Genomic DNA, 26774 nt, shown 5'->3' on the forward strand with positions numbered 1-26774 from the left:
GAATCTTTTGATGATAAAATGAATCCTTTAAAATTCTCCAAACACTGAAAAGAAGTTGACCGTGGCATCAGAAGTAATTTAAGACTGATGTGCTGGACTTCTTGTTTCACTTTTTAAGGCTAAAAGGAGAGAACCAGCAGTTGATAGAGTACAGGAAGAAGCTTGATGAGCTGCGTTGTTGGTTGGAAAATGTAGAAAATGCTCTGGACACAAGATTTGCATTCAACCATGAGGAAAACTTGCAAGAATTACAGGCAAGACTAATCAGTGTGTAAATATGTATACATCTGTATGTCTTGTGTAAAGCATCAGGACATGGCTTTTGAGAAGGGGAGTTTTCACACTGTGAACAGCCAAAGAAGTATTATGGTTGTGTGAGACTATTTTGTGAGATTACTTACACTGGCAAGGTACACCTCGAAATGAAGTTGAGTTGGTAACTGTAGCCAGAAGATGGTGTCTGTGTACGAGACAGTGACAAACAGATATACTACTGATAAAATTTAGTAAGTAGAATTTCACTGGAGATTATGTGTATTTGTCAAATTTTTAATTGCTAAAACCTATAGAAAAAAAGCTGATAACCTTAAATGGTAAGTAATACCATTGTCCCATGTACTGGGCAGTTGTAATAATCTCTTATGAGTGTAAGATTTTGTCTAACCTGTTTTTTAAACTGTAAGGGTTTTTGGCCATTTTTAGTAAGTTGTGTGCATATGTGTGCATTTTTCCTGTTTTGTGTCTGGCTTTGACAACAAAACATCTTTGGTTTGTAGAATGTGTGAAAGAAAATCTTTCTGAAATCCTAAAAGAACGAGAGGAGTAGTCAGTCCAACTAACCTGCTTGTTTATTTTTTAAAAATCAGTAAATTTTAAAAAGGCAACAAAAAAACCCCCGACAAAACCCCAACCAATCCTTTTTAGACCAAATCTAAGTGGGAAGTCTTGAATACGTGTTTATAAATTATGTAAAGTAGTTGGCAGTTGTGTTTGTCTAAACAAATTGACTCATGTCAGCTGAGTATTTCCTGCTTGTCATCAAAGTGTAATTTTTCTTGTCATCTACCTTAATGCTAGAAGTGAAAGGTAATAAATGTTCCAATAGTTTCTAGATCAAGCACAGAAACCAAAATAGAAGTTTCTCTGTGTGTGTTCGGGAAAATGCCTAATATTGGAATTAAAAGAAAGCTTTCCTCCTCCTTTAATTAAGCACGTATGCATTTTATTCCAGTCTAAAATTCTTCTGTCCGTTTTAGGTCTTAAGTGAAGAGATGGAAGTTCTTGGTGGCAAACTGGAATGGCTGAACAGAACTGAATCTGAAGTACTGTTGGATAAAAATACTGATCTTCAGGAAAAAAACAAACTTTCTGCTTGCCTGCAGTCCCTCAATGTGAGGTGGAATAAGGTGTGCATTTCTTCAGCATTGGGTACCTGAGGTTGAAAATAGAGTGGTATGCTTGGAATGGTTGTTTTCCTTTTTATGTGTCTGTCAGATGTGGCATGTGTATAAAATGATCAGGAAACCATACAGGTATGATTAGGAAATGTACCCCAAACCAGTTACACAAGAAAATACTGATGGACATTTTTCCATCAGATTGAGTTAATTTTGTTAGCTTAGGTTTTTCTGGGATATTTTGTTTGGTGGGGTTTTTTTGTTTGTTTGTTTGGTTTTTTCATTTATATTGGCTTTTTTTGAAAGTATTAACTTGAAATTGAGTGTTAGAATAAATCTTTACTGTGTAGGAAAACTGAATGCTTGTAGCAGTTAAGAGAAAAAGAAATGAAGCTGTGGTAGAGCTTAGAAAATCTTACTAATGTCTGGGATTCTTCTTAAACATTTCTGTAAGTTAGAAACTCCTGTGTTCAATCTCATTGGCAAGGTTGGTTGGAGTAAAGCAAGATTTTTTTCCAAGCAAAACCTGGAGATCCAAATGAAAAAAATTAATTATTTTAGATTACTTTATGGATGACAGAGGTAAGAATTTATTGAGGAAAGGGGCCTTTGATAGTTCAGGGTAAGAAAAAGATGTGGTTTTACCAATTCAGCCATGAAAATAGGGATTCCCCCACTGCTTTGAGCACTATATTGTCATCACTGACTTAAAAAAAACTCTTAAAGAGCATATAGGCACATTTATTTTCACTACAAAGGAGTTGTAACACTTTCTTTTGTCGGTTCCCTATTTCTCTGCTTTTGTATGACTGATCAAATCATGCTTTGCATCATCTTTTCTTCCAAGTATATTCAAATATTGAGTTACAGTTTTGGTGCTTAGACAGTAAAAACCATGTAAACGACCCATCTACAACAGTTTATTTCTTTTCAATAGTTAGGTGTGACACTGGGATGTATTGAAAGAACACTTTAGCACCTCTTGAAGTTTTTATTGTTTTTTAAAGGATACCTTAAAAAAAAAAATTGAAATATATCTGAGGCATGGTGTAGAATATTTTTGTCTTCCAATAAGAGATTACTTTTCTGCCATTAATATAGGTTGTGTTACTGTTTTTGTTTCTCTCTGCTGGGCTGTAGGTGTTCAGAGAAGTGCCGGACAAAGTGAGAGAATTGGAGGCATTTGTTGGGCAGTCCCGTTTTGTTACAAAGACAAAGCCTCCTGGTGAGTCATTGGTCATTCTGTTCTGCTTAATTGTCTTGAGTGTAATCCTCTTTGCAGTCAAAAGTAATTAAAAAAGGAAAAATACTCTATGAACTTGGACAAATAAGAAATGTTGAAGCATTGTGTTGAACTTGAGGCTGCCTTCTCATTACTATGGGGAAGAGGGAATATTTGGATAGGGAAGAAGTCACTCTGCTCTTCAGGACTGGAGTTCCTCTAAGAGTTTTGAAATGGAGAAATTTTTATAAAGCTTGGGCCTCCTCATCAGGACTAGGTATAGAGTAAAAACCAAAATAGCTGTGTTTGTGACAGCCTGTTTTCTGTGTTTTGTTTCCTGTGGATTTGTGGTCATGCCTTTGACTCATTAAGATCCACTAGAAGTTTTCCATACAGCTAATTATTTGTAAAGTATCTCTTGCATGTGGATTTTTTTGCAGTCCTGTAAAGGACATTCTTCTTCTTTTGGCTTGGTTAGGGGGACAGATGGGTCTCCCTTATCTGCTAGATACTTACCTTCCTGTATCTCTTAGAGAAAGCTGTCTAAGTATGTGTTCTTGTATCAGGCACTGATACTGGTCATATTTCCAAGTTGTTGGAGGCAATTCAGCAAATACAGATTGTAAACAAAATGCCCATGTCTCCCTTTTGGAAATTTAGGCCAAGAAGACAGCCCTTGCCTGAAAAAAAAATTGCAATCAAACCTCAGTGAATGAACTCTAGTTTGTCTTTTTTTTTTTGTTTTTAATTTCAGCATCAGTAAACAAAATTTGAGGCAAACCAGCTTCTGTTTAATCCTTTTGCAACCTTGAATTCAGCTTGTTCTCCTTTCATACAATATGTTTGTTAAACAAAACTTCTGTGTTTTGTTGTTTGAGGGAAGTGTGAAATATTCATGCTCCAGCTTGATGTAGCTTAGTGTTTCTTAGAAGTAGAACACAACTTCTGGAGTGAATCTTACTATTCATTCAGCTCATTTCTCATTTGTTGTGTAAGGTTAAAAAGAGAGAAAGATGTGACTGAACTAGTGGGCATCTGTCCCTCAGAGAGTTGTGTAATGCCATGTCCATGAAGCATCTGTTCCAGAACTTGAACTTAAATAAATTCTGAGCCGAGTGGAGAAGACCTTTCTGCTACATAGTACAAAACTGAGGAAGACAGTTTTAGATGTTTATCTTAAACAAAAATATTGGGTTTTATGCTTAATAATGGTCAATGAGTGTTTAGCTTCGTTCCATTAGGTTTAATGTAATTTTCTCTTTGCAAGTTTTCATCTTGTTTACTGTGAATTTAGGCTGAATCATTTGGGTGGGTGTTTTTGGCATGCAGCAAGAAAATAGCTGCCTTAAAGGTGCATAAGTCTCATTACTTAGCTTCTGGTTGTTAAAATACAATTTTTTGCTGTGCTTTCTCTGTAGATGCTGCTGTTGCATATTCATAGGAATTACAAAAAGCCCCCTGTAATTCTGAGAACTGCTCATGTGGCCATGACTACTTTTTCTTTAACGGTACCCTCACACTCTGTTTCAGATATCCAAAAGGTGGTGCTAGCATCTTCTTCATTGGAAATTCCTGTTCAGACTCAGCAGGCTTTGGAACTTTCTGCACCTGCTGATCTGGACAAAACTAGAACTGAGCTGGCTGACTGGTTGGTGCTGATTGACCAGATGCTCAAGTCAAACATAGTCACTGTGGGAAATAGTGAAGAGATCAATCGGACTATTGCACGAATGAAAGTATGTGCTTTTGTGAAGGCTAGTAGAAAATTGTCTCGCATTTTAATAGTTCTTACATTCACTAAAGTAACTAAAAGCAATAACATGTTTAAGGAGAAAAAAACCCTGACTGCAATTAAGTGCATAACATGAAAGTTACACTTTAAATGCTCTTATTACACTCCTTTCTCCTTCAGAGCCATTTTCTGTTTATTCTTTTGTCCCTATGTGAGCTAAATGCCATTATTTTTTTGTTTAAAACAAAGAAATTGGAGAATACCTCCTGACATATTTTGGAATTTGTAATAGTTGATTTACACGGAAGACTTTAGAGCAGCCTCATGTCTGCTTAGTGAGTGACCTTTGATTCACTCTTTACTGATTTCTAATGAGTTTTGTTTGCTGTAGTTACACTACACTGATTTCCAGAGACATGCTAAGAGGATTAAAAGTTGTAATATAAATGCTTATGATGTAAATGTTTACTTCTGTTGATAGCTCATGCTATGTTAAGCCGTGACTAAGGGCGGTCCTAGTGAGATGTATGCGGCCGTTAAGGTTCATTTTATTTGACTTAATATCAATTAGATAAGTGTAGAGTAAAAGCTGTAGGCTAAACAAGCATTAAACTGTTTCTGTGGGTATCTCACATAGCCTGGAATTTAGAAGAATAATGTGATGTAGCTTTGGAAACACTTTCTTTTAGCTGTATAATACTTGTAATATTCTGGTACATGTAGAGAGCAATGGTTTAGAGAGCAACATTATATAGTCTAATTGTTCCTTCTATTTGTTGTTCTTCACTCTCCCCCTGCACCCACTGGTGCTTCTGATATATATAAATGATCCCAGCTTGGTTAGGAGAAAAATAAGTTATGGAAACTTATTTTCATGTAAGTCTACGAAAAATAGATATTGGAAGATACTGTGCAACAGCTGTGGTAACTATGTGGTTTGTATAGGTTAACCTTCACCTCTGGATTTTCAGTAACTGCAATTTACAATATTTTAGCTTTTTAAAGCAGTGCTATAGTACTGTGACCGTTCAAGGGTTACAATAATGATGAGACCAGCTGTATAGTTGTGGAGACGTGTATTTTTTTACCTAAATAATACAGGTGAATTTAACTGTTTTCTACTTTTTGGACTTAAAAACAGATAACCAATGCAGATATGGACCATCGGCACCCTCAGCTTGATTCTGTTTTTACATTGGCTCAGAATTTGAAAAATAAAACTTCCAGTTCAGACATTAGGACAGAGATCACAGAAAAAAGTAAGTTTATCCATCCTGTGTTTGCAAATTCATTGTTTTCATGACAGTAAAAAGTCTTCATATCTTTTTCTAAAATTCTCGATTGAGCATAGCTGAAGTTGCCTTCCTTGAAAAAGAAAAGAAAACTTGGCAATTAATTGGCTTTCACTTAAACAGTCTAATGAAAATTCCTGGAACGAGAATTGCCTCTTGTTTTTTTGACTGGCTGTTTTTTCAAGTGTGAAGGTCAATAGTTTTGCTGGGATTTTGAAATATTTTGTGAAGAATTTGGGTTGCTTCACTGCCACAGACCCAGGGATAAGGATTTTATTTATTGAGAAAAGGAACTAATCATGTTTCTTTTTTTGTTGAACTCTGAGGAACTGGACAGTTAAAAACATTAATGTTTTTGACTTTAGGATGATGACTTTGTGTGTGTACTTTGACAATTGTTCACTGAGAGTAGAGATTTTAATTAACTGACACGTACTTAAAAAATTAATTTCCAATTTAAAGGTCTCCACTCCATTTGAAAATTTATTTTACTGGTACCTAAGAAATGTACAATTGTCACAATTTGAAACTAAAGGACAGTCTGTTTTTTGAAGTCTTAAGCTTTGCTCATTGCTAAGATTAGAAAATTCATGCAGCAGGGAATACCATAGTTAGAAATAAAAATGGAAAGATACATTTTTTTATGTTCTCCTCTGTAATCTAGTTTTCCTTTACTCCATCTACATTAATTTTTTTGGTGTCCATAAGACTTGATGGAGATGATGTGGTCAGATACGAAGCCCACAGATGGGTGGTTTTTCTGGGGGTCTGATGAGATGGCATCTGCTGTCTGAGGTTCACAGACTATGGACTGGTAGGGGCAGTAAGATTCAAGAAACAACTTCGTTTTGCAGTCACTCAGAACTAGGGGTGAGGTGGAAACTCAGGGCAGGATAATAACCATGGGAGTCAGTCAACAAGGGGACATGGCATCAGTCACAAAACGTTCTGGATTCTTCAGAAAAGCTGAACAAGAAGTAAAGTACTGTGTATTGGAAGTTTGAGTTCCCCTATAGTCATGCACATCCAGAGCGGGAAAAGAGAGATTGTATGTGGTACCATGGATTCAGCTTCCAGTAGATACTTTAGATGTGTGTGAAGATTTCTGCCTGTCATGAAACATGAAAATTGAAGGTTTTGTTGCGACTGACATTTGTTAAGAAAAGTTTGCTCTTTGAAGAAAAGTGATGGTCTCTGCTGCTTATGCACGTCATTGTTTAAAAACTGAGTATGTATAAAAACCGAATGTATATCAGAATGTACCAATGTCCTACAACCTTCTGGGAGTCTGCTGTGTGTCATCAGATGAAGCATAATTACTCAAATTGATAGGAACAGAGAAACAGAAAAACTTCCTTCTTTGGAACTTTCCTCCCAATTGCTTTATGGACTTGACTTTTGCTTTTTGGAATTGAAAAAACTGTCTCATCAGGAATTCTTTCTAGTCCTTCTGCCTGTGATATCAGACTGGTGCCCATGACAACTTTTTCTAGGAACTAATCTCTTGAACCCACTGCGTCCTGAGGCTGCCAGGAATGTCACTATTTTTCTGTCCTGTTTTGCTGGAGGTAGAAAAAAGGGTAAATATGTCAGTAGTGTAGAGAGTAAGGTTAATCTGTCCATTAATAAGAAAAGGTATACAAATAATGTTTGTTCTCTGCTAGTAGTACTATTATGTAAGCGTCAAATATCTGTGCTTGAAAATTAATCCACAAGCTGCCTGTGGGTTGAAATGGATCAATATATATTGCACAAATTATTAGATTTGCCTACCAGTGTGGTAGAGTGATATTTACTCCGACAGGTGGGCTTTGCTGTCGCGGTCTTTGAGAGCTTTGTGGAACTAAACAGAATATTGTTGAATGTATTAAAGTTAAGAGATTTTCTCAAGCAGATGAAGCACAATGGCTTTGTATAATTGCGAAAGGTTAAAATTAAATAAAATGTAAGCCACTTAAATGGTTTCCATTTAAGTGCAACCTTTGGCATTTTGCTTCATGGAAAATTGAAGTGACTTGAGCATCCAGTGTGTTAATTTTTTAATAAAATTTTAAATTTTTAATTACTGTTAAAATAAGTATGTTGGATGTCTTACCTACTGTGTAGTTCTTTCTGAACAGAGTAGCACAAAGCTCAAGAAATCCAGCTTAGTCTTTTTTGATTTTGCTTTTTTTACATTCTCTTTTTTAGAACGTTTTTTAATGATACAATTTGTTCCCTGTAACTGTCATGACAAAAATCTGTTTCCACTTGAAATCTGTAGATTTCAAGTAATGCACTTGCTTTAATGGTCTTGTAACTATCCAGAAAAAGATATGATGCCATGCATTTCTCTCCAAAGACAGATTCACTGCTTTTTGTGATGCACTATTTTTGTTCTAGGCTCTTATGTTGTGTTTTTCACTCCTTGTTTATTAAAGGTTAAGTGTGTTTATATATCATCTAATTAAACTATTTATTGAGAGGAGTGGAATTCCTTCCACTTGAAGGAAGTGGGGTATAACCAATAACTTCTCTCTTCTGCTGTGTAGTCTACTAAATTCTGTAGAAACCTGTGGTGGAATTAAATTGCCAAAGTAGTTTGTTACTACCTTGTAGAATGTTTCTCCATTGGCCAAAAAAATCTCTTGACCCGTAGTACGGGTGCCATGAGACAGTGGTCTGGAATGCTCAGTTTGCTTTGTACAAGCTGTCTAAACAGCATTTATTTACTTATTTATTATTTACTTATTTATTTGTACTGGTTTAAGTTACAGATGCACAAAGATGACTTGCTGGTCCAATTACCCTAAAATTGTGCTCCTTAGAGCCGTGCTGCTGACATATCTCTGCTGTACAGTTTCCTACATGTGTGTACTTTAAAAGTAATAATGACTTTGAAGTATTCCAAAAATAATGGTTGCACTTGTGTGCTGACCTGCTTAAAGAAGAGAAGGCCAAACACCTTTGCATTTTTTCATTTGCTTCTGTGACTATGTCAACTAGACAGGGAACTAAAATACTGAATATTGAGACTATTGTATTTGAGAATGTTTGATATTACTGCCTTTTGCCCTGAAAATTAAGAGGTAGTTATGGCTTCTTTTTCACTTGCTACATATTTTTCACGTTCTGTGTTTTCCTCCACAGTGGAGAAGCTGAAGAACCAGTGGGACAACACCCAGCACAGCGTGGAGGTGCGGCAGCAGCAGCTGAAGCACATGCTGGCAGACAGCCTGCAGTGGCACGACCAGAGGCAGGAGATGGAGCACCTCATGGAACAGTGTGAGATCCGTCTGCGAGTGCTCCTGCAGGCCCCAAAAGAGGTGCTTGCCAAACAGATTGCAGAGAGCAAAGTAAGACCACTTATGTTTATTTTTTCCCATACCAGATTCCTGAGTCTGTGTAATGCTACTGGCCTCAATTGATGAGTGAATGTGCAATTTAGTAGTTGTACTATTTTCTGTCTCTTTTTGGGCATGATATTTTAATTGTCTGTGTTTTTCAGTATATCAAGCTTCCCAAGAATCCCATTCTGGGAGGTAAACAGGTGGCATGTATGCCTTTTAAAGCTTAGCTGAAATTAGTATACTTTAACATCAAAGAAATTCTATTACGCAAGAAGCTTGAACCCCAGGCCAATTAAAATTTAATGATACTGCTACAGAATTGACTTCATAGAAATGTTTAACGGTAGCTTAGTAAGTCAAGGAATGGACTAAGGTATTTACAATTGTCCTGAATTTCACTTCTGGTGGGCGCCAGGCATATCCAGTGCTTTTTTTTTTTTTTTTTTTTTTTTTTTTTTTTTTTTTTTTTTTTTTGGGGGCGCGGCATATCCCCTTGTTTTTTTTTTTTTTTTTTTTTTTTTTTTTTTTTTTTGATTCCATGCAGTCTTTGATGCTTTTTATGTCATATCAAGCGTGCTGTGATAAATCTGTAAGTCTAGTGTCCTTTTTCCTGGTGGCTGTCAGAAAAAGGCTGGGCTGTAGGTGGCACAGTATGAGAGCTAAAGACACAAAGCAGTGAGGAGAGGCTCTTGCAAGTGCAGTATTTAGAACAGGGATATAAAAGAATATGTGCATATATGTGTATATATATATATATATGCACATATATGTTCATGAAGGGGCAACATAGGGATGCAGGTGAGTAATGAAAGAGGCAGGGAATATGACTGTGAGAGTTGCTTACCAATCCATAGCTGTTTAAGTAGACAGTAAAGTTGTGTGCTTTGCACAACTATCTGACTAGTGTCTATCTCTGCATAAGCAGGGAAATAGAAATGGACTATTAGGTCTACTTTGTTTTCTTAAGTGAAAGCAGGTCCATGCCCAAACAGAAAGTTGGAGGCCATAATATGCAACTGGATATATATATATATATATATGCAAATACTCTTTTTCATTTTTAAATAATATTGAGTTTAGATTCTCTAAAGTCAAGGCACATTGTAATTATCTTGCCACAATAAAGAAACCTTTCTATTGTATTTCCTTAATTTTAAACAAAAAGCCAAAACCAAAAACCCCAAAGAATGAAATCAAATTCTCGTACTGCACATTTCATTTATGCCGCTTTTAAATGCCACTTATATTGCTATTATAATAATTCAAACTCATCCATGCGATTCAAAATACAGAAGTATTTTTATTTCTGTTGCCAGTAGACTATAAAAGAGGATTTCTCTAACCTTTGACAGTTCTGGCAAATACAGCTTTTTCTCACCTATTTATATTTTGATTAGTTCATTATCAGGACATTTAATATCTGTAGATTTTTCTCTTTAAGGTTTTACTCCTAGATGAAAAATGTGCACACTTTGCTTTTTAGAAAAGAGGAAAAAATGAGGGCTTTATGATACGTGATAAAATGCATAATATGAGAAATAGTCTGATTTTAATCTGTCTCATTTGGCATTGCTTTTTAGCTGTTGGTACAGGATTTGCATAGAGGTGACATCACAGTAGCAGCATTCAATGATCTTTCTAATAAACTACTTCGAGAGTATCGTGATGATGACTCAAGGAAGGTGAAGGAAACCACTGACCAAATGAACACTTGCTGGGTTAATTTGAACCAAAGGTAACTACAAGATTTCACTTTATATGCAGCAGCTTGTGCCTTAAACTTGCATTCTCTGTATGCATGTGTATTTTAGTCTCTTCTCTGTGTGCTTTAGTGCAGCATTTGGTGCTGCTGGGGATAATTAGTCAATTGCAGTCAAGCTCTTTTGATGATTGAAATTCCCACAGTTCACAATGGAAAGCTTCTGTATGACTTCCCATTTATGCTGTGTGTTTTTAAGCAGAAAAAAAAGGAACTTATGTTTGGTTTCAGGTTTTCCTGTGGCTGTTATTCTCCAAGTGTCTTTGAAAGTTCCTCTCTTACTCTTTATTGCTGGTACGATTTATGTATTGGTAGTTTGTTATTGCCCTTCCTTTTCGTAAGGCTGTAAGTGTTCAGCTTCATCTTCCCATGCATTAATTCCTTATGGCCTTTCATCTAATGGAAACTTCCTCTGAATGGGGCTGTGCTTTGGGTTCTTGAGTGCAATCCTTCCAGTACGCCCATCTAGAAAATACTTGTGCTGTAGGAACTGAGACTTAATTGACACTTCTTTCTCTTCATCCTCTATTAAGATGTATCTGCAGATATGTCTCAAGGAAAATGTGGTATTTTCCTATGCATTTTTTTTTTCCTGCAGGATAATCTAATTTCTGCAGAAATTCTTTTGAGTATTTGTTATTGATAGACAATTAACATTTAGAGTAGTGTCTGACTCTGAAATCTTAAAGTCTATATGTATTGTGGTTAGAGGGAGAGAAGAAAAAATTGGTCCTCTTTATGTGGGAGTGGGGAAGATGGCAACTAAAGTCTATATGTATACATGTGCATGTAAAAGCAGCTGCTTTTGGAATGGGATGTCAGTTAAAGGAATGAAAAGCCTACTTAGTAAAGCTTAAGGAGATGTTTTCTCTTGAGGAGTGATTGGAGGAGACCATTATAGAAACTGTAAAATTAGAGAACAGTTTGAATTAGAAGGGGCCTTAAACATCATACAGTTCCAACTCCCTGCCATGGGCAGACCACAGTCCACTAGATCAGATTGCTCAAATCCCCATTCAGTCTGACCTTGGGCACTTCCAGGGAAGGGGCATTCACAGCTTCTCCTGTTCCAGTGGCTCACCACCCTCACAATGAAGAATTTTTCCTGATAGCTAATCTAAATATGCCCTCTTTCAGTTTAGAGCCATTATTCTTGTCCTGTCCTTATGTGCCCTTGCAAAAAGTCCCTCTCCATGTTTCATGTAGACCCCCTTCAGGCTCTCCAGGGCTACTATAAAGTCCCCTGGGAGCCTTTGCTTCTCCAGGCTGAGCAACTCCAACTCTCTCAACCTTTCCTCATAAGAGAGGTGCTCCAGCCTTCAGAATATTTTAGGTTTTCCTCTGGGTCTGCTTCAACACGTCCACATCCTTCTTATGTTGGAGCCCCAGAGCTGGATGCAGCACTCCAGGTGGGATCTCACCAGAGTGTGGCAGAGGTGCAGAATCCCCTCCCTTGCCCTGCTGCCCACACTGCTTTGGATGCAGCCCAGAAGACGATTGGCTTTCCGGGCTGCAAGCACACATTACTGGGTCATGTCCAGCCTCCTACCCAGCAGCACCCCCAAGTCCTTCTCAGCAGGACTATTCTCAGTAAGCAGGTAATGAAGGAAGCAGAATGTCATCCTATCCTTGCTTGGAGGAAAATCTTTCTTCTGTCATTTTGTGCTTTGGATGTGGCAGCTTGTTTCCTAGTTAATTAGAGGATGAAGGGAAGCAGCTCCTTGTTGGATTAGCATTGACAGTAGACTAAAACTCTGATTAGTCTCCTTCACATTCAGACTTTGCAGTGTTATGGTTAGAACTGGCATAAAACTGCCCACTACTCAGAGAAGGTGACCAGAAAGAAGAGCTCCTGCCTGGAAGCCTCTAATTACTTTTGAATCTGCTTAAAGTCTAAAATAATAAGCTACTGCATTTTGTTGTGAAGCTCCTTAATTATCACTGGGGCTACTGTTTGAAGTCTGCAGCCTAAGGAAGGTGAATATCTGCTTTGTTTATTAACTAGTGGCAGAATGTAAAGGACAGCTCTGAGAGCCAGTGTGGAGCTGCTCAGTGTTACCCCATCTGAGCAGCACAGTAGAATTAAAAGGGGAGAATGTGCAGTGAAAGCACCTTTTCAACAGGGTGAAGATTTTATACTTGCTTTAAATGCAATAAATAGACATACCAGTGATGAGGCTTACTTTTTGTGACAGATGTTGGGACATGTGGGACTTACACATAGAGTGGACATGTAGCCCTATGGCTTCTATAAAAATAAATCTGCATTTATAGCATAATGCTTTAAAATACCAGTTCATTCCCCTACTTGAAAGTTGTGGAAAGGGTCCTTCATAACATCACCTGGAAGGATTGTGGTTCTGGTCACCATAAGAACACTACCAGGAAGAGTATAGCCATGGCATGTAAAGTGAAGGAGCTTATTTTAAAACTGTTGGCATGAAGAGATTGAAGCTCCCCAGCTTGACATTGTGTAAATGGGTTATTTTGCCCAGTGGTTATTTATGTTCTATTTTTATACTTTAGGGTGAAACCATAGTTGTTCTATGTGTTTGTGCTGCCTTGGTAATGGCTTATACTTTCTTTCTGTACCGTCTCAGATGTTAGTTTCTGAATTTCTTTTGATCACACACATGTCTGCATTGCAGATTTTTAGTATAAATCTGAAAAAATAATTGGGTGGAACAGAAACCTGAAACAGAGCTGTGAAAAATAATAGAATAACATTTTTTTTTCTTGGGTGTGTGTTTGCCAATAGAATCTTCACAAACTTTCTCCGCTATCACTGTATTAGGTTAGCTGTATTTGAAAATAATTCTCCAGCTTCTCACATTTGGTTCTTGCAGCCTGGAAGATATATAGATCGTCTGTCTTTTGAGGCTGCTCTAATTGTGTCAGAATTATTTGAAAATCTGAGTTATGTTTTTATAGCATAGGGTAGTTTTTAATCTGTAGTACAGAATTCTCCTTTTTTCTGTTTTCTATTTGATGTTTGAGGTCTTTACTAGCAGAGGAGGAAAGTATTTCCATTTGCTCTCCAAAAGTTTTGCTCACTACTGCTTGCTATACATGCCCTTTTTAAAACCACCCATGTAATCTTAGGACATTAGTTGTAAATTTGTATGTATTTAGTGGCAGGATTGTTTTTCAGCTTTAATTCAAATATATGGCAACAGTGGGTTGGTAATAGGATTTCATTCTTTCCTTAAAGCTCAACCAAGCAAAAATCTTGAGAAATTAAAACTTTAGGATGAAGAAAATATTCTTCAATGAATATTGTTAACTTGAAAGTTCAGGTTGTCTTGATTCCTATCTAATACATCAGTACTTAGACTTAGAGATCTGGGTCACTTAGTGTTTCATCCTTTGGGGCTGTTCTTTTCTTTTGAAGGTCACCTTTATTACCAGTTTGTTCTTCCTGCTGTCACTCCTGTTCTTCCACCTTTGGCCTTAACCCCCTGCTGGGAAAGAAAATCCCTGCAGAGGGAGAGGGTTTTGAAGTTAGAGCTCATAACTGCTTTTACTTTACATTTTCCTCACAGTTCCTTGGTGTGCTCTAATTTTTTAGCTCGTGCTTATTATCTTTCCTGGACAGGATATATCAAACTACTTGTTATCCCTAGCATGCTATGTATTATTTTTTTTCTTCAGACTGGGTGAAGCATTCCAGCTGCAAGTGAGAAGCAAGAATCAAAGCTTCTTGCTCTCCTAGTCATTTGCTAGCTGCCAAAACTTGGGCAAGCACAAAGTCAGGAATGATTCTAAGACTCTTATTTTGGCTAAAGCAATTATTAGCAAGTGGTGTAAGACCAAAGCTTCTAAAATAGGGGTTGCAACATTATCTTTGTGCAAATTGTCCCTAAAAAGTTCAGTTGATTATGCTAAAACTTAGGAGTGTGAACCTGGCAGATTTGGGGTTGCATGAGATTTCCTCACAGTCCTTGAAAGAAAACAGCTTTTGCTTCCATGTGTCTCTTCTGATGTGCTAGTAAACCAGGCTACTTGCTTTGAAACGTCATCCTGAATGGTACTGAACACCCACTGCTTCTTTTCTAAAAGGAATATTTTAACTAGTTCTGAAATTCACAATTCCAAACATAGTTATTCCTTCATACTGCTGAGCAGTACATCCTGACAAGGAGGAAAGAAAGCTGAAGTAGATGGGAAGATGCAGAAGACACAAATTTGGGCCTGTTTGGAGAAATGTGGAAATACCAAATGCTGAGTGTTTTGGCCTTGTCTGTATTGAAATTAAATACCACTTTACCCCTAATATATTCTAATACAGCTAGTGCTTCATGTGAAAATAAATTTAACTTTCTACTTACTCAGCAGAAGCATTCTAGCTGCTAGCTCTGTTAGAGGTTTCTCAACAGTGTTCTGGTGTGGGACAGCTTGTTTCTTTTGTCCTGATTTTGGGAGAAGGAATTCTGCAGAATAAGAGCCTCAAATGGGTGAAATTTAGTTTGTCATGCTTTATTAATGTTGCTTATCAGAGCTTTTAAAATTGCTGACTATAATAGTTTCTCATCTGAGTTTCATTTCAATCACTAGAAGACAGTACTCTTATGCAGAGCCATAAGGTGATTTTTTTCCTAGGAAATTATTTGAAGTTGCTGATAACTTAATGTTTGGATTATATTGTTATTACATGAGAAAATCCTCTTCCGGACACAAACTTTAGTTTTTGCATCAGTTAGAAATCTTTTGGATGATTGAAAATTGGGACATATTCTGTCAGTCTTTTTTAAGTTTGTTGAGCATGGTTGACTGTTATGATGGCCGTGCATTATTCTGTTTGTTTGAGTGATTGTGTCAAAAGTCTTCTAGCAGAGAGAACCAGGTATCTGACTTTTCATCCCTTAGCACTTTAACTCTTAAGAATTTATGGCAGTGTTTCTGCTCACTGTAAAAGAGGAACAAAAATACCCCAAGCACTCAGTGCTTCTACTCCATATGTTTTTTGTTCATGGGGAAAAGCCCATTTTTCACACATGGCAATAACACTTCTACCATTTGGAGTAGCGTAAGTTGATGATGGCTCTAAAAGGAAAACCTAGGTTTTTAATTAATAACTGAATTTTTACTGCATGCCTTTTAAAAAAAGGTCTGTCAAATGTATAACCAGTTCAGGACATCTGTGGGTAGCTATGGACACACTAAAAACCGTTATATAAATTATGATAAAACAAGCTGTATCTCTGTTCTTACTAGAGATGCACTTCAGATTTCCTTTTAGTAGTTTCATTATGGTGTATATAATGCTGTATCTTATGGGGGAATATTCTGACACTTGTCTTGTTTCCAGAGCTGTCGATAGGCAGAATTTCTTGGAGATGGAGATGAGGACAGTACAGGCCTCACACAAGGATCTGGAGAGCTTCCTCAAGTGGCTTCAAGAGGCAGAGACAACAGTAAATGTTCTGGCAGATGCATCCGAGCGTGAGAACACTGCTCAGGACAGCGTCTACATAAGGGAACTCAGAAAGCAAATGCAGGTGAGATGCTAAATAATATTGCTGTTATTCAGGTTTTCTCTCAATGGCAAATGTTATAAAGAAAAGCTATCTACTTGCTTGGGAAAGGCTGCAGCCTATTGAAAGGTGTTTCCTAAAACAGTGTTTTAGAAGTCAGGTGTATGAAAGAGGCAGATTTGTCTTCCTAAGGTTTGAAGCACATATTTTTGTGTGTGTCTTTGGCACTGAGGGCTCTTAAATGTCCTTGGAGGGTGACTGCATTCAGGAAGTGTACGCTTCATTAAACCAAGTCATGTTGTGTGATTGTTCAACCAAACAATTTAATCTACTTCCCTCCAAGTAAAGCCCTCCTGGGCTGCACTCTCTCCTATTTCTGTCTGCCACCTTCCTCCTGCTTTTTCAACAATCCAAGTAGTTGTGCTTGGATTACCTCTTCTCCCTTTCCTACTGCCCAGCAGCTCCCCAGCTGGCCTTCTTTCTTGTTCAGACCCCAGACTGGAAACCTTAGAAATGACTGAGGAGTTTAACTGACACCACTTATCAAATCCTGCACTCTGTGTTTGGATTAATGTCACCTGTGATCTAAGTGGGTTTGAGCAGCTTATAATGAAAAAAGCTGTTGCTTTTAGTAGTGCTCTTAATCTGAACATATCTACGCTGAATTGAAATGAAACAAGACTGTTAAAAATATCTGATAGCAAGTTATTCTTGCTAATCATAGTAAGAGCACAGTATTTTTTGGAAGCTTGTATCTGTTGAAGATGGCATGTCACTCACCAATGTTCAAATGATTCTAGTCAGTGAGGTAACTCATCTGTAGAGATGTGGCTTTTTGTGAATTGCTGAGACTAGTCTGTAGTGGTGACACCTAGAGCTTAATGTTATGCTTTCTACTGGTGCCACTTCCAACTGCTGTAATATAGTGGAGGTGGAAGAGCTAAAACAGGGCACAGGCAACCAACAACAGAAGGCAGTGCTATGTGTAAATAGACTTATTTCTGCATTACCTTGTGTTCTGTGGAGTCAATCACACCAAGACACAGCTGTTATTTCAGTTTGTTGTCTCTGTGTGGCTGTGAAGCACTGTGTGTGTGAAAGGTTGTTTGCCATTCTGTGTTGTGCTGCAATCTGATTAAAATTGCCTGAGTTGTGCTGCGTGAGGGGAGAACTGTTGGGCAAGACTGCTGTGAGAGAAGAAGGTCTATAACCAGCTCCTGACTTTCCATGTTGTCCTGGCTTGTCACAACTGAAAGGGCAGGTGGAGGTGCTGGGGCATGACCTCCTCTGGTTCAGCATCCTGGTACCTGATATTGTCCATATCTTTGAGCCTGTGTGTTTCCACGCACCGTGCATATGAAATATTATCACTTAACTCACCCACAACCTTACATAACATTGTAAGCCTTTTCTGGCTACCCTAGGAAGTGGAGCATGTCAAAGACTGTCATAGCATAATGACTTCCAGAATGGACTTTGTTCCCTACCATTTTACAGTCTTTAAATGTAAATGAAGACATTCATATCATGACTCTGGCAAACACTCCAAAATCACTGATTATGTTTTCAATTATTTATTGCACTTCTGAAAACAAAATGAAGCTCTACATCTTGCTGCACCTCAAAGGATCAAGCCCACTCTCTTGCAAGTTCTTAAGCTTATTATCTGATTAAAAAAAGATAATTTCCTGTTTTTCTTCCATTATGTGGTGTAAAATGACAGTGTTGTTCTCTTGGTGCCTTGTTGAATATGTAAAGAAGTATTGGTTTTAAGGTTAGTGTTTAAATGGTTTTAAGAAGAATGCAGGGATTATAACCACCTCTGTTCTGTGTGAAGATGCCCCTGCTCCCAAGGCCTGTGCATTAAGTAAAACTTTTCTATGATTTCAAGGTGTGATAAATTCTAGGTGAAATGAGCTGAACCTAGACAAAATGTGGTGAATTTGTTGTTGTTGCTGCTGTTACATGTCATGCATTTTCAAAATAGGATCATCTGTTAAACTGGCACCTGTGCATGCATGGGAGGACTGTCCTCCATTACATTTTGGGCCTGGCTTGTTTGGCTGCAGCTCAAGTCACTCTCCAGTGGAATCAATGATCTGAGCCCTGAAGCCTTGTTTTGCCTTTCATTGTGATACCTGAGGCCAGCAACAGTACTATGCAATAATGCAGACTTTGAGTGTGGTTGAAATGTCTTTTTGAAAAGGAGAAATCCACAATTATGTCATCAGTCAGTTCAATTTATTCTCTCAGTATCTAAACCTTGTAGAAGTTTTTCCATTCATGTTAGTGCCAAAATGCTAGAGTCTATTTTTGAAAATATTTAGCAGTGACTTGGAAGAGACTAAAAGCTAATTTGAAAAAAGATGCAGAAAATAAGCTAGGAAATAGTAAGAAGTAGTGCAAGGTATGTGAAGTCCTGGGCCTACAGGTGTGAAAGTGTTCAAAATAATTCAAAGATTTTGTTGTATTGTAGAAAAAGTTACCAAAAATGGCTGGCCATTTGTCTCACTGCTTGATTCAGACTTGTAGATTGAAAGATTTAGGAAGATAACAAGCAGAAGTAAGGAAGTAGAAGGAAGTAAGGAAGGTGTGGACTGTGGGGTCTCTCTTGCAGGGAAGAGATTTGAGCTTTTGCACAGTCATTTCTCAGTGCGTCCGTGGTTTCAGAGTTCTGCTGTTTCACAGGTTTCCTTAAAAGATATTTGGTAAGAGCATGTCAGCTAATCACAGTAGACTCAATCTGGAATGTTAAAGAAGCAGACTTCTGGTGAGAAGGGATGTAAGCCAGGAGCAGTGGCATTCAGAAGAACAGTTCAAATACGTCATGAGAATGAGAAAAGACAGCGTGTCTGGCAAGGTGAATACAGACGGTGAGATTTCTATGTATAGAGTGGAATCTGTATATCTGTTTCTCTGTTCAAAATGATGTTATTGTTGCGGACACATCAAGAAGAAAACAGAGTACAAGGAAATGGGGTTTATATGAAGAGTGGTAGAAATGTTGATTCAGTCCTAAAAATAAAGAAGAAATGGTTGTCTTCACAGAATTGGATGGGAAGACTTTTTAAATGTCCTGTGTGAAGAACCTGAACCTTGCATTTATCTCCTTTGTAGGAAAGTGCCCTAGAAGAGTCAATGCAGTGTATAATGCATTGACATCTAAGCTGTGCATTATTTTGGATCATATGAACTTGTCAGGATGGCTGTTGCCTGCATACTGTGCTGATTGATGTGCTTGAAATATGTAGGGACCTTTTCATGTGGAAATAGGCACATTAAATCTTATGATCAGTGCTTCACCTACTGTGTTCAGGCCTCCCTGAACCTCGGCTACAGCAGCGCCTCTGATACAGGTTTAAGTAGATTCATCACAGCACCTTTGGAAGCAATGAGTAGCTGGCTCTGGTTGTGCTGCGGTATTGCCACACCTAGGGGTATGTTGGCTGTATTGCATTGGGAGTGCCTTGCTGGTAGCAAACCACTTCCATGCTCTTGAACATCCTTCTATCATCCTTAGATGGCTTAAATAATTCTGCTTTGTCATGGGAAATACATAAAAATTGTTAGCTCTTTGGATTAAAGGATGACATAGAGAAGGGGTTGATGATGCAACTGTATGCTTTTACTTTGTTAAAACCCTACCTTTTTCTTGTCTAAAGTCATTCTGGAAAATATTTAATTGGAAATGGCTTGTGAAAAACATTCCTACTTTCTGGTGCAAGTGAGGATTCTTTAGATCCATTTTACTAAATTTGCTTTAAGAGAGTTTTTATAGAAAGAGGTTTACCCCCTTCAATTTTCCCTTTCCTGTCGGGTAATCTAGTTTTGAGAAACGCCTATGTGATTTATTAGCCTTTAATGTATGGCTGAAATAATTAGGGCAGGTATCCCTGTGCTCCTCTCTCAAGATTTATAACACAATCTGTTATTCACTCACTCTACAGCTCTGCCAGAGCTGCGTTCAGTCGGAGAACGAGAGCATCCTTTCCCAGAGTGAGGGAGCAAACACTCTGTCTGCTGATAGAAAGCAGCTACTAGGGAGGAACAACTGTTGTGATACACTGGAGCCGTCTTCCTGAAGGAATTCCTTTTTTGTTCCTGCAGCTTTCAGGCTTAAATTAATAACCTTTTTCTGGCTATTTAGTGCACTCTTGAACGGAGGCAGACGATCGGCTGCTCAACTTCATTTGCCCTCTGCAAAAGCAGAGCTGAGCAGTACTGATTAGAGGAATCTGTGAAGGCTGTTATCTTTTTGCATTTGTTTTGTGAGGTTATTTTGGGAGAAAAACTTATGCTGTATCAATCTTCTTTGCCTTTGAAACGTATAAAGCCTGTAGCTTGCAAAAGCAGTCCTGGAAGAGAGCATGCTCAGAAAGCTGGCAAATCATTGTCCAGTGACCGGGAGGAAATGATAGTTGCTCTTCATTTATAATGCAAATTCTGAGGTATCTTCAGAAGTGTGGCAAACTTAAAATGATGGCTGTGGTGAGAACCTCTCTTCAGAAAGTTGTGGTGTTGTTGCATCGTTTACAGAGGATGGCAGTTTCTTCTCCACGTTACCAGAAGCTTTGTAAGGTAGGAAATGTAAGCCCTAAATGTCGAGTGTGTGTATTGCTAACTCTGTTGTCTTTCTGAGCTGAAAAGAAAAAGTGAGCATGGGATGAGTGTCAAAATCATCTTGGTTATCTAGTGGTTTTAAGCCTATAATGCTTTTCATGTGTGTTTTGTTAAAGAATGCAATAAAGAAAAAAACAAAACAAAACAACGCTGTGCTTGCCAGAGTAATATATTTTTTTTTTTTTTTTTTTTTTAGAAAAGTGCTCTCTTGCCCACCATTTAGGTGTCTGGGAGGAAACTGTTATGTTCACTAATTTTTTTTTTTTGGTAAAATAGTATCAGCTCTTTTCCTAGGGAGTTAGTTACTTTTTGGTAAATGTGATTCTTTAACTCCTGTGTACCCATTATGTAGAATAACTGTTTTTCCATGCCCAGTTTTATTTTTCTTTTGAGCTTCATGAAGCTTTTAGTTAGGAACGAGTTCAGCAGACTTAATACACAGCCGTTAATTTCTGCCTGCATCAACTGAGCTCTTTCAGTTAAAAAAATCAGGAAAAGTTTGAGGAAAAGCATGTTGACATAGGCTACCACTTATTGCTGGTTTTGATGGTACCTGTTTCGGTGGTTGATTGTTTCTGTTTCCAAAGACGGTGTTTACATTTTGGTTTTTTTCATGGGCTCAGTAGTTCTGAACCTTAATACTATGGTGATGATCTAGGATACCTAGTAAAATTCACTTTTAAAAGCAGTTTCAATCTCTCACCAGATTAAAATAAGTAAATAAAATTAATAAACTTCTGACTGGTCTGTAAGTTAATACTGCTGCAGTGTTGATGCCTGTATGAGGTGGTCATACTGTGCTAATATTATTGAACTTTCAATGTAAGGATTCGGTCTTGAAACTTTGCAAAATTATAAAATTTGATAGGTCTTCAGCTGTATATATACTGACATTACATAAATTCTATTTGGCTGCCTTTGAAATTGTTTTTCTTTTCTTGCTGCTTATGATACTTTAAAAGTGTCTGTGTTTTTTGATGAAAATATGTCTGTGTTTTGCATACAAGGTGTGCGAGAACCAAAGTCTTGTTCTGATGATAAAGCAAAGCCACCTTAAGTCATCCTACCTGCTTCAATCTGAGATGTGCTTTCTGTTGTGAGGAATTTAAAAATTACATCAAGTGGGAGAGATCCCATCCTTAGAGCAGGGTTTAAAAGTAGGGAAAAAGTATCATGGAGTATGTAGTTCAGTGAAGCTTGTAGATGGAGTTCTGGCATATGGGGAAGAACATTTTCTTCAGATGGCTGTTTCAGCATGCTTCAGTTTACCAAGCTGTACTAATAGATGCATCTTCATTATGAAGAATGGGAGAGAGTAGTTTGTGTACATACAAGCTGTTTTAACAAACATTCCTTAGTTGTTCCTGTCTATGAGTTGTCAATAAACAGCCTGTTTGCTTTTGTGAATAAAGCAGATTTTTTTAAATAATGTAAAGATATGGGTTATAATTGCCTGTTTAGTCACATTATTTGTATAAACTTGTTTGTAAAATGTTTGTCAAGGCACTATTTAGTGACTCCTGGAGTTATAATTATTTGCTAATTATCCTGTGTGCCCAGTAAATGGATGTATACTTAATTTGTTGAGTTTAAATCTACCCAAGGGGTAGTGAAAAACATCTTCTAAAAGGCTGTTGTTAAAATACATTTTCTGATTGAGAACCCATGCAGTAATAGCCTTGGGAATTACACATTGCTTAAAATTACACAGTGTATGGTTCTTTTGCTTTTAAAAAGTCATGTGGCTTAGTTTCTCAGATGTCTGTGCTTAGTTTACTGAAGGTAGAATTGTTGGTCTTCTTGTAGTTAAATCAGGCACTAATTGAAGAGAAAAAAAGAAATGGTTTACGATCCCAGTCACTTCCAGCAGGTGTCAATGTAAGGCAATGATAGATGGAAGTCTGGTGATGGAAATGTTAATGCCTAGATGAGAAAATGTATGGAAATTGCTAAGAGCAACCATGACAGCATGTCAGGAAGGATTTCTTGTAGTGCCCTGTATACTCCTGTCTTTGGAATGTCAGATGTTTGTACGTGTCTTGTGCGCTCTGTGGATACACTGGTGTAGTTCAGATCTGCAGAAGAGAAGCTATTTACTATAGTGTATGAATTACTGCATTGGATCCAGGATAAGTGCTTCATGAGCTATGTCTAAAAGTTTCATGTGAAGTGTCTTCTGAATCGTAACAGAGGGCCAATAAAGTATTTAAGACAAATTCTTGAAGTTTAGTGTTTTTTTTAAACTGCATTGTTTATGAAGGAAGTAGTAAGGCTTTATCATTTAACTGTACTGGGAAAAGTCATGATTGTTCCTTTTAACAGCCTCATATAATAGTAGCAATCAGCATTCATAGTCCACATTTTGCAAATTTCTTTATACAAAAACAAATACTTTGTTGACATACTACGGCATGGCTGAAAACCACAAAATCCAAAGTTTAGGCTATTTCTTCTGTTGCTGCTTTTTCTTTTACAAATTTCTTTTTACCAAGGTGAGTTTTGCCAGATAGACCTTTTCACTTGTTGCTATTTTATTCTTTTACCTTGAAATTAGTGGCATACCAGGGCAAAATGTCTGCACTTGGCATTTTGTTGTCAATATTTAATAAGTTTTGCTTTATTGTTGCTAGCAGCTTTGTTTCAAAACTCAAAACTTGTGTAAGACTTTGATGCTGATAATGAACAATTTGAAAACTGTTGTACAGGCTGTCGTCTCCTCTATGTTCTTGCTAATATGATTGTTCCTTAAAGAAAGACTTTTATTAGTTATATCCAACTAGCTCAGGCTGGAATGAATTAATAACAGAAAAAAAATCATTTTGAGGTACAAAATTGATACATCTTTTCTGAGACACCAGAGCTACAACATTACTTATAAAAATCAAGTAGAGAATTGTGAACTTTCTTTAACTTCTCTGATGAAAGGTAAAAAATAGTGCTTCTCTGGCAGACAGCTAAATTATTACCTTGAAATATGTATCATGCTTGTGTAATTTGACTGTGTCTTTTTAAAACACACTGCTAGCGTTCAGGGACTGGAGTGTTCATCCCCTGGAAAACAGGCTGAGGAACATACCTAGTTGCTGAGATGGTTTTTTCTCATCTTTATCTCTCACTTCTTTGATAAATTCTTGAGAAGAACCTGCTTTAAAAATAAATAAATATTCAACTCCCTTCATATGAAATACTTAATTCTCAAACCTGATCCAGTATGAGTCTTCCTGTGGCAACTTAGGTGAGTTCCTGATTTCCTCAGCTATGAAACACATCAGAAACATGTCTCCTGAGGTTTTTTTAAGAATACATAACTTAAAATGTAGTTCTCTCATTTTGTGCTGTTTTTTTTAATGGCTAGTGTTAAATTTATAAAACTGCAGGAAGTTAGAAGCACAGTGAATGCTGGGGTCAGCCAAAACCTTTTTTTGCTGTGATACTGGTGATGCATTCCAAAAGACATTTACATCATGTTGAATTTTGAGAGTAGCAGCAAAGCCTCTGTTCCTATGAAATTTTGAAAAAAATACGAAGGTCATGGGGGACAAGACAAGACAAAAAAAAAAAAAAAGCCTGGAAGGCTGTGTGAGAAATGTGTAGGTAGGTTAATCCTGGTTCCAATGAATTCAACAAAGATATAAGTTTTTTAATAATTACATAACTTCGAGTTGATTTAGAAAATAAATCATTAGCACTTGACATATTCAGGTATAAAATACAGATAACCGAGTGTAGGTGAGGAGGAGCAGCAATGTAGTACATTCATTGGACAGCAGAAGTGAGAACCTAAGTTATTTTTGGAAGTATGTTCTGAAGTAGGCTACTGTATTAAGGAGATTGTTGATTGGAAAATGAAGCAGTGTCGTCAAAAGCATTGCTAAATTATGCAGACAGTTTCTTTTTTTAGGTGAGAAAGTTAACTCCAGACTGCTTAATATGGTTCTAGTTGTATAAAGGACATTCTAATTAGATTTAGATCTACAAAAAAGCCTTCTTGAAGGGAGGAGGCCAGAATTAAAGGGAGCCTTGGATAATAATGATCTATTATCTACCCTAATACAGTAAGACTAGGAGTGAACTGATAAGAACAAAATGGCTATTTTGAAAAAGGAGATGTGGTAAATAATATCTAATGATCAGCCCCTCAAGAGTTCAGGATTTACCATTTTAAAGAACAACTGAGCAGTCTAACTGGAAACCACCCTGCCTCAGAACACCCACAGCTGGTTTGCATTGGGAGTGATTGTAGAAGTGGTTTTCAGTGTGATTTCTTGAGAGAGAGTATGTATAGGGCTGGGGCAAAACAGGACTTGGGCTCTTGATGAGCAGAACAGGGCTAACATATGGCTAGTCAAGGGCAACAAGGTACCTTAATGGTGTTTAGAGACAGAATATAAACCTTATTTGAAGGAATGTGAATAGGCTAGGAATGGGTGTCAGTCACTGGTAATTTAAAATGAATGAGATGGACATAATTTCTTTGAGGGTTTGGATTAAAAGTTGAAAAGCTGAAAACTGGTGGAGAATACTTGAAATGATACAGATCTTCAAGTCTTGGGAGGTGACAGTTGATTTGCTTCTTGCCTTTATTATGGAATCATCACAGCAGCTAGAGAAACAATGAAAGACTGAAGGGCAAAAATCTTTAATAACTTTTAAAAAATGAAGTAAGTGAAGGTTGGAAATGGCTATCCTGTGAGCCAAATGATGTGGAAATGAGAAATATGGGCAAGAAATTAAATTCCAGTTGGAAATGTAATAACTATAATGGAATTCAGTTCTCCATTGGTGTCAAATTGCACCTTTGTGTATACACTGTCAGTGATGGACAAGCACTATTAGGGGCTTTGGTGTGTAGGCAAGATGTTGTTAACTGTTAGCATGTTATTTACTGATTGATTTCCTTTGGACTTTTGGAGGGTCTGGTAAAAACAAACAGTGGGATATTGGAGGGATATTTTTATGTTTTGATAGGTCAGAGAGATATGAGATCCTCAGAATTCCATAGACATTCTAGGATAGTATAAGTTGGTTCATGAAGAAAGATGTGGATTCTGGTTTTGATTGGAGTTGGAGTGTAGAAGAATGGGCAGAATTTCAAAGAGAAACTTGTAGGTAAAGTTACTTGGAAGACATTTTGATAGTGAGACTTTGGAGCTTACTAAGTGTCTTTCCCCAAGGACTCGTGTGTTGTCAGTGCTTAAAGAAAACATTTCCCAGTGCAATGGTTTACTTCAGTAAGGCAGTTCCAAGCACAAAAGACAAGATGGTGACTGTGAAGAGTCATCATGGATTTTGAGAAGGGTGCCCAAGCTGTTTGATTTCTGTGAGAAAGTTGTTGCTGTGTCTTCAGCTGTAGGGAAAGCAATACTGTTCCCTGATCGTGATTTTAGAAAGACTTTGAATGCAGTCTCTCACAGTCAAATCAGAGATACGGACAAGACAGATGACCCAAAAGGTGGTACGAAAATGTCTGGACCATTTGTGTTCCTCAAGGGATGAAACAGAGACTGGTACAGTTTATGAATTACAGTTTATGAAACAGACTGGTACTGTTATAAATCCAGAGTGTGACGGAGTACGCTCTCAGCAGGTTTGTGAATTATACTAGACTGTGGAGGAACAGTTCTGTTCCCATTCCTTGGGGCTTCAAGAGGGAGGGATGGACTGACAGGAACCCCATGAATTAAAAAAAAAAAAAACAAACCCAAAAAACCCAAAGCCAGTTCTTGCACCTGAGAAAGAGTAATTCAATGCATTGCTACAAGTGTGAGACGGATGATAGCCAGACAGGAAGAAGTGTTTATGTTTTTCTACTTAGCACTCATGAGGTCATGTCTGGAATACCACAGTTGGTTTCAGGCCCCCAGTTTGACAGATAGTGAGAGACTGGGGAGAGAGCAGTGCTTGGAGCACATGATGTATGAGTAGAGCAGCAGGAGAGCTGACTTCATT

General features: G+C 37.5%; 1 protein-coding gene across 2 annotated transcripts in view; it reads left to right on the forward strand.

Moving 5' to 3' along the window:
* LOC121354808 (utrophin-like) overlaps positions 1-26774 on the forward strand; it is a 256297-nt gene that overhangs the window by 54664 nt on the left and 174859 nt on the right. For both annotated transcript variants that reach the window (XM_041469722.1, XM_041469723.1), the window contains exons 32-39: positions 119-254; positions 1257-1406; positions 2538-2622; positions 4150-4355; positions 5493-5610; positions 8773-8978; positions 10553-10707; positions 16040-16229. In XM_041469722.1, coding sequence (XP_041325656.1) covers positions 119-254; positions 1257-1406; positions 2538-2622; positions 4150-4355; positions 5493-5610; positions 8773-8978; positions 10553-10707; positions 16040-16229 — 1246 coding nt within the window. The remainder of the gene's footprint in view (positions 1-118; positions 255-1256; positions 1407-2537; positions 2623-4149; positions 4356-5492; positions 5611-8772; positions 8979-10552; positions 10708-16039; positions 16230-26774) is intronic.

The sequence above is a fragment of the Pyrgilauda ruficollis genome, unplaced genomic scaffold, assembly GCF_017590135.1.
Source record: "Pyrgilauda ruficollis isolate IOZ18807 unplaced genomic scaffold, ASM1759013v1 scaffold24, whole genome shotgun sequence".
NCBI classification, from domain to species: Eukaryota; Metazoa; Chordata; class Aves; order Passeriformes; family Passeridae; genus Pyrgilauda; species Pyrgilauda ruficollis.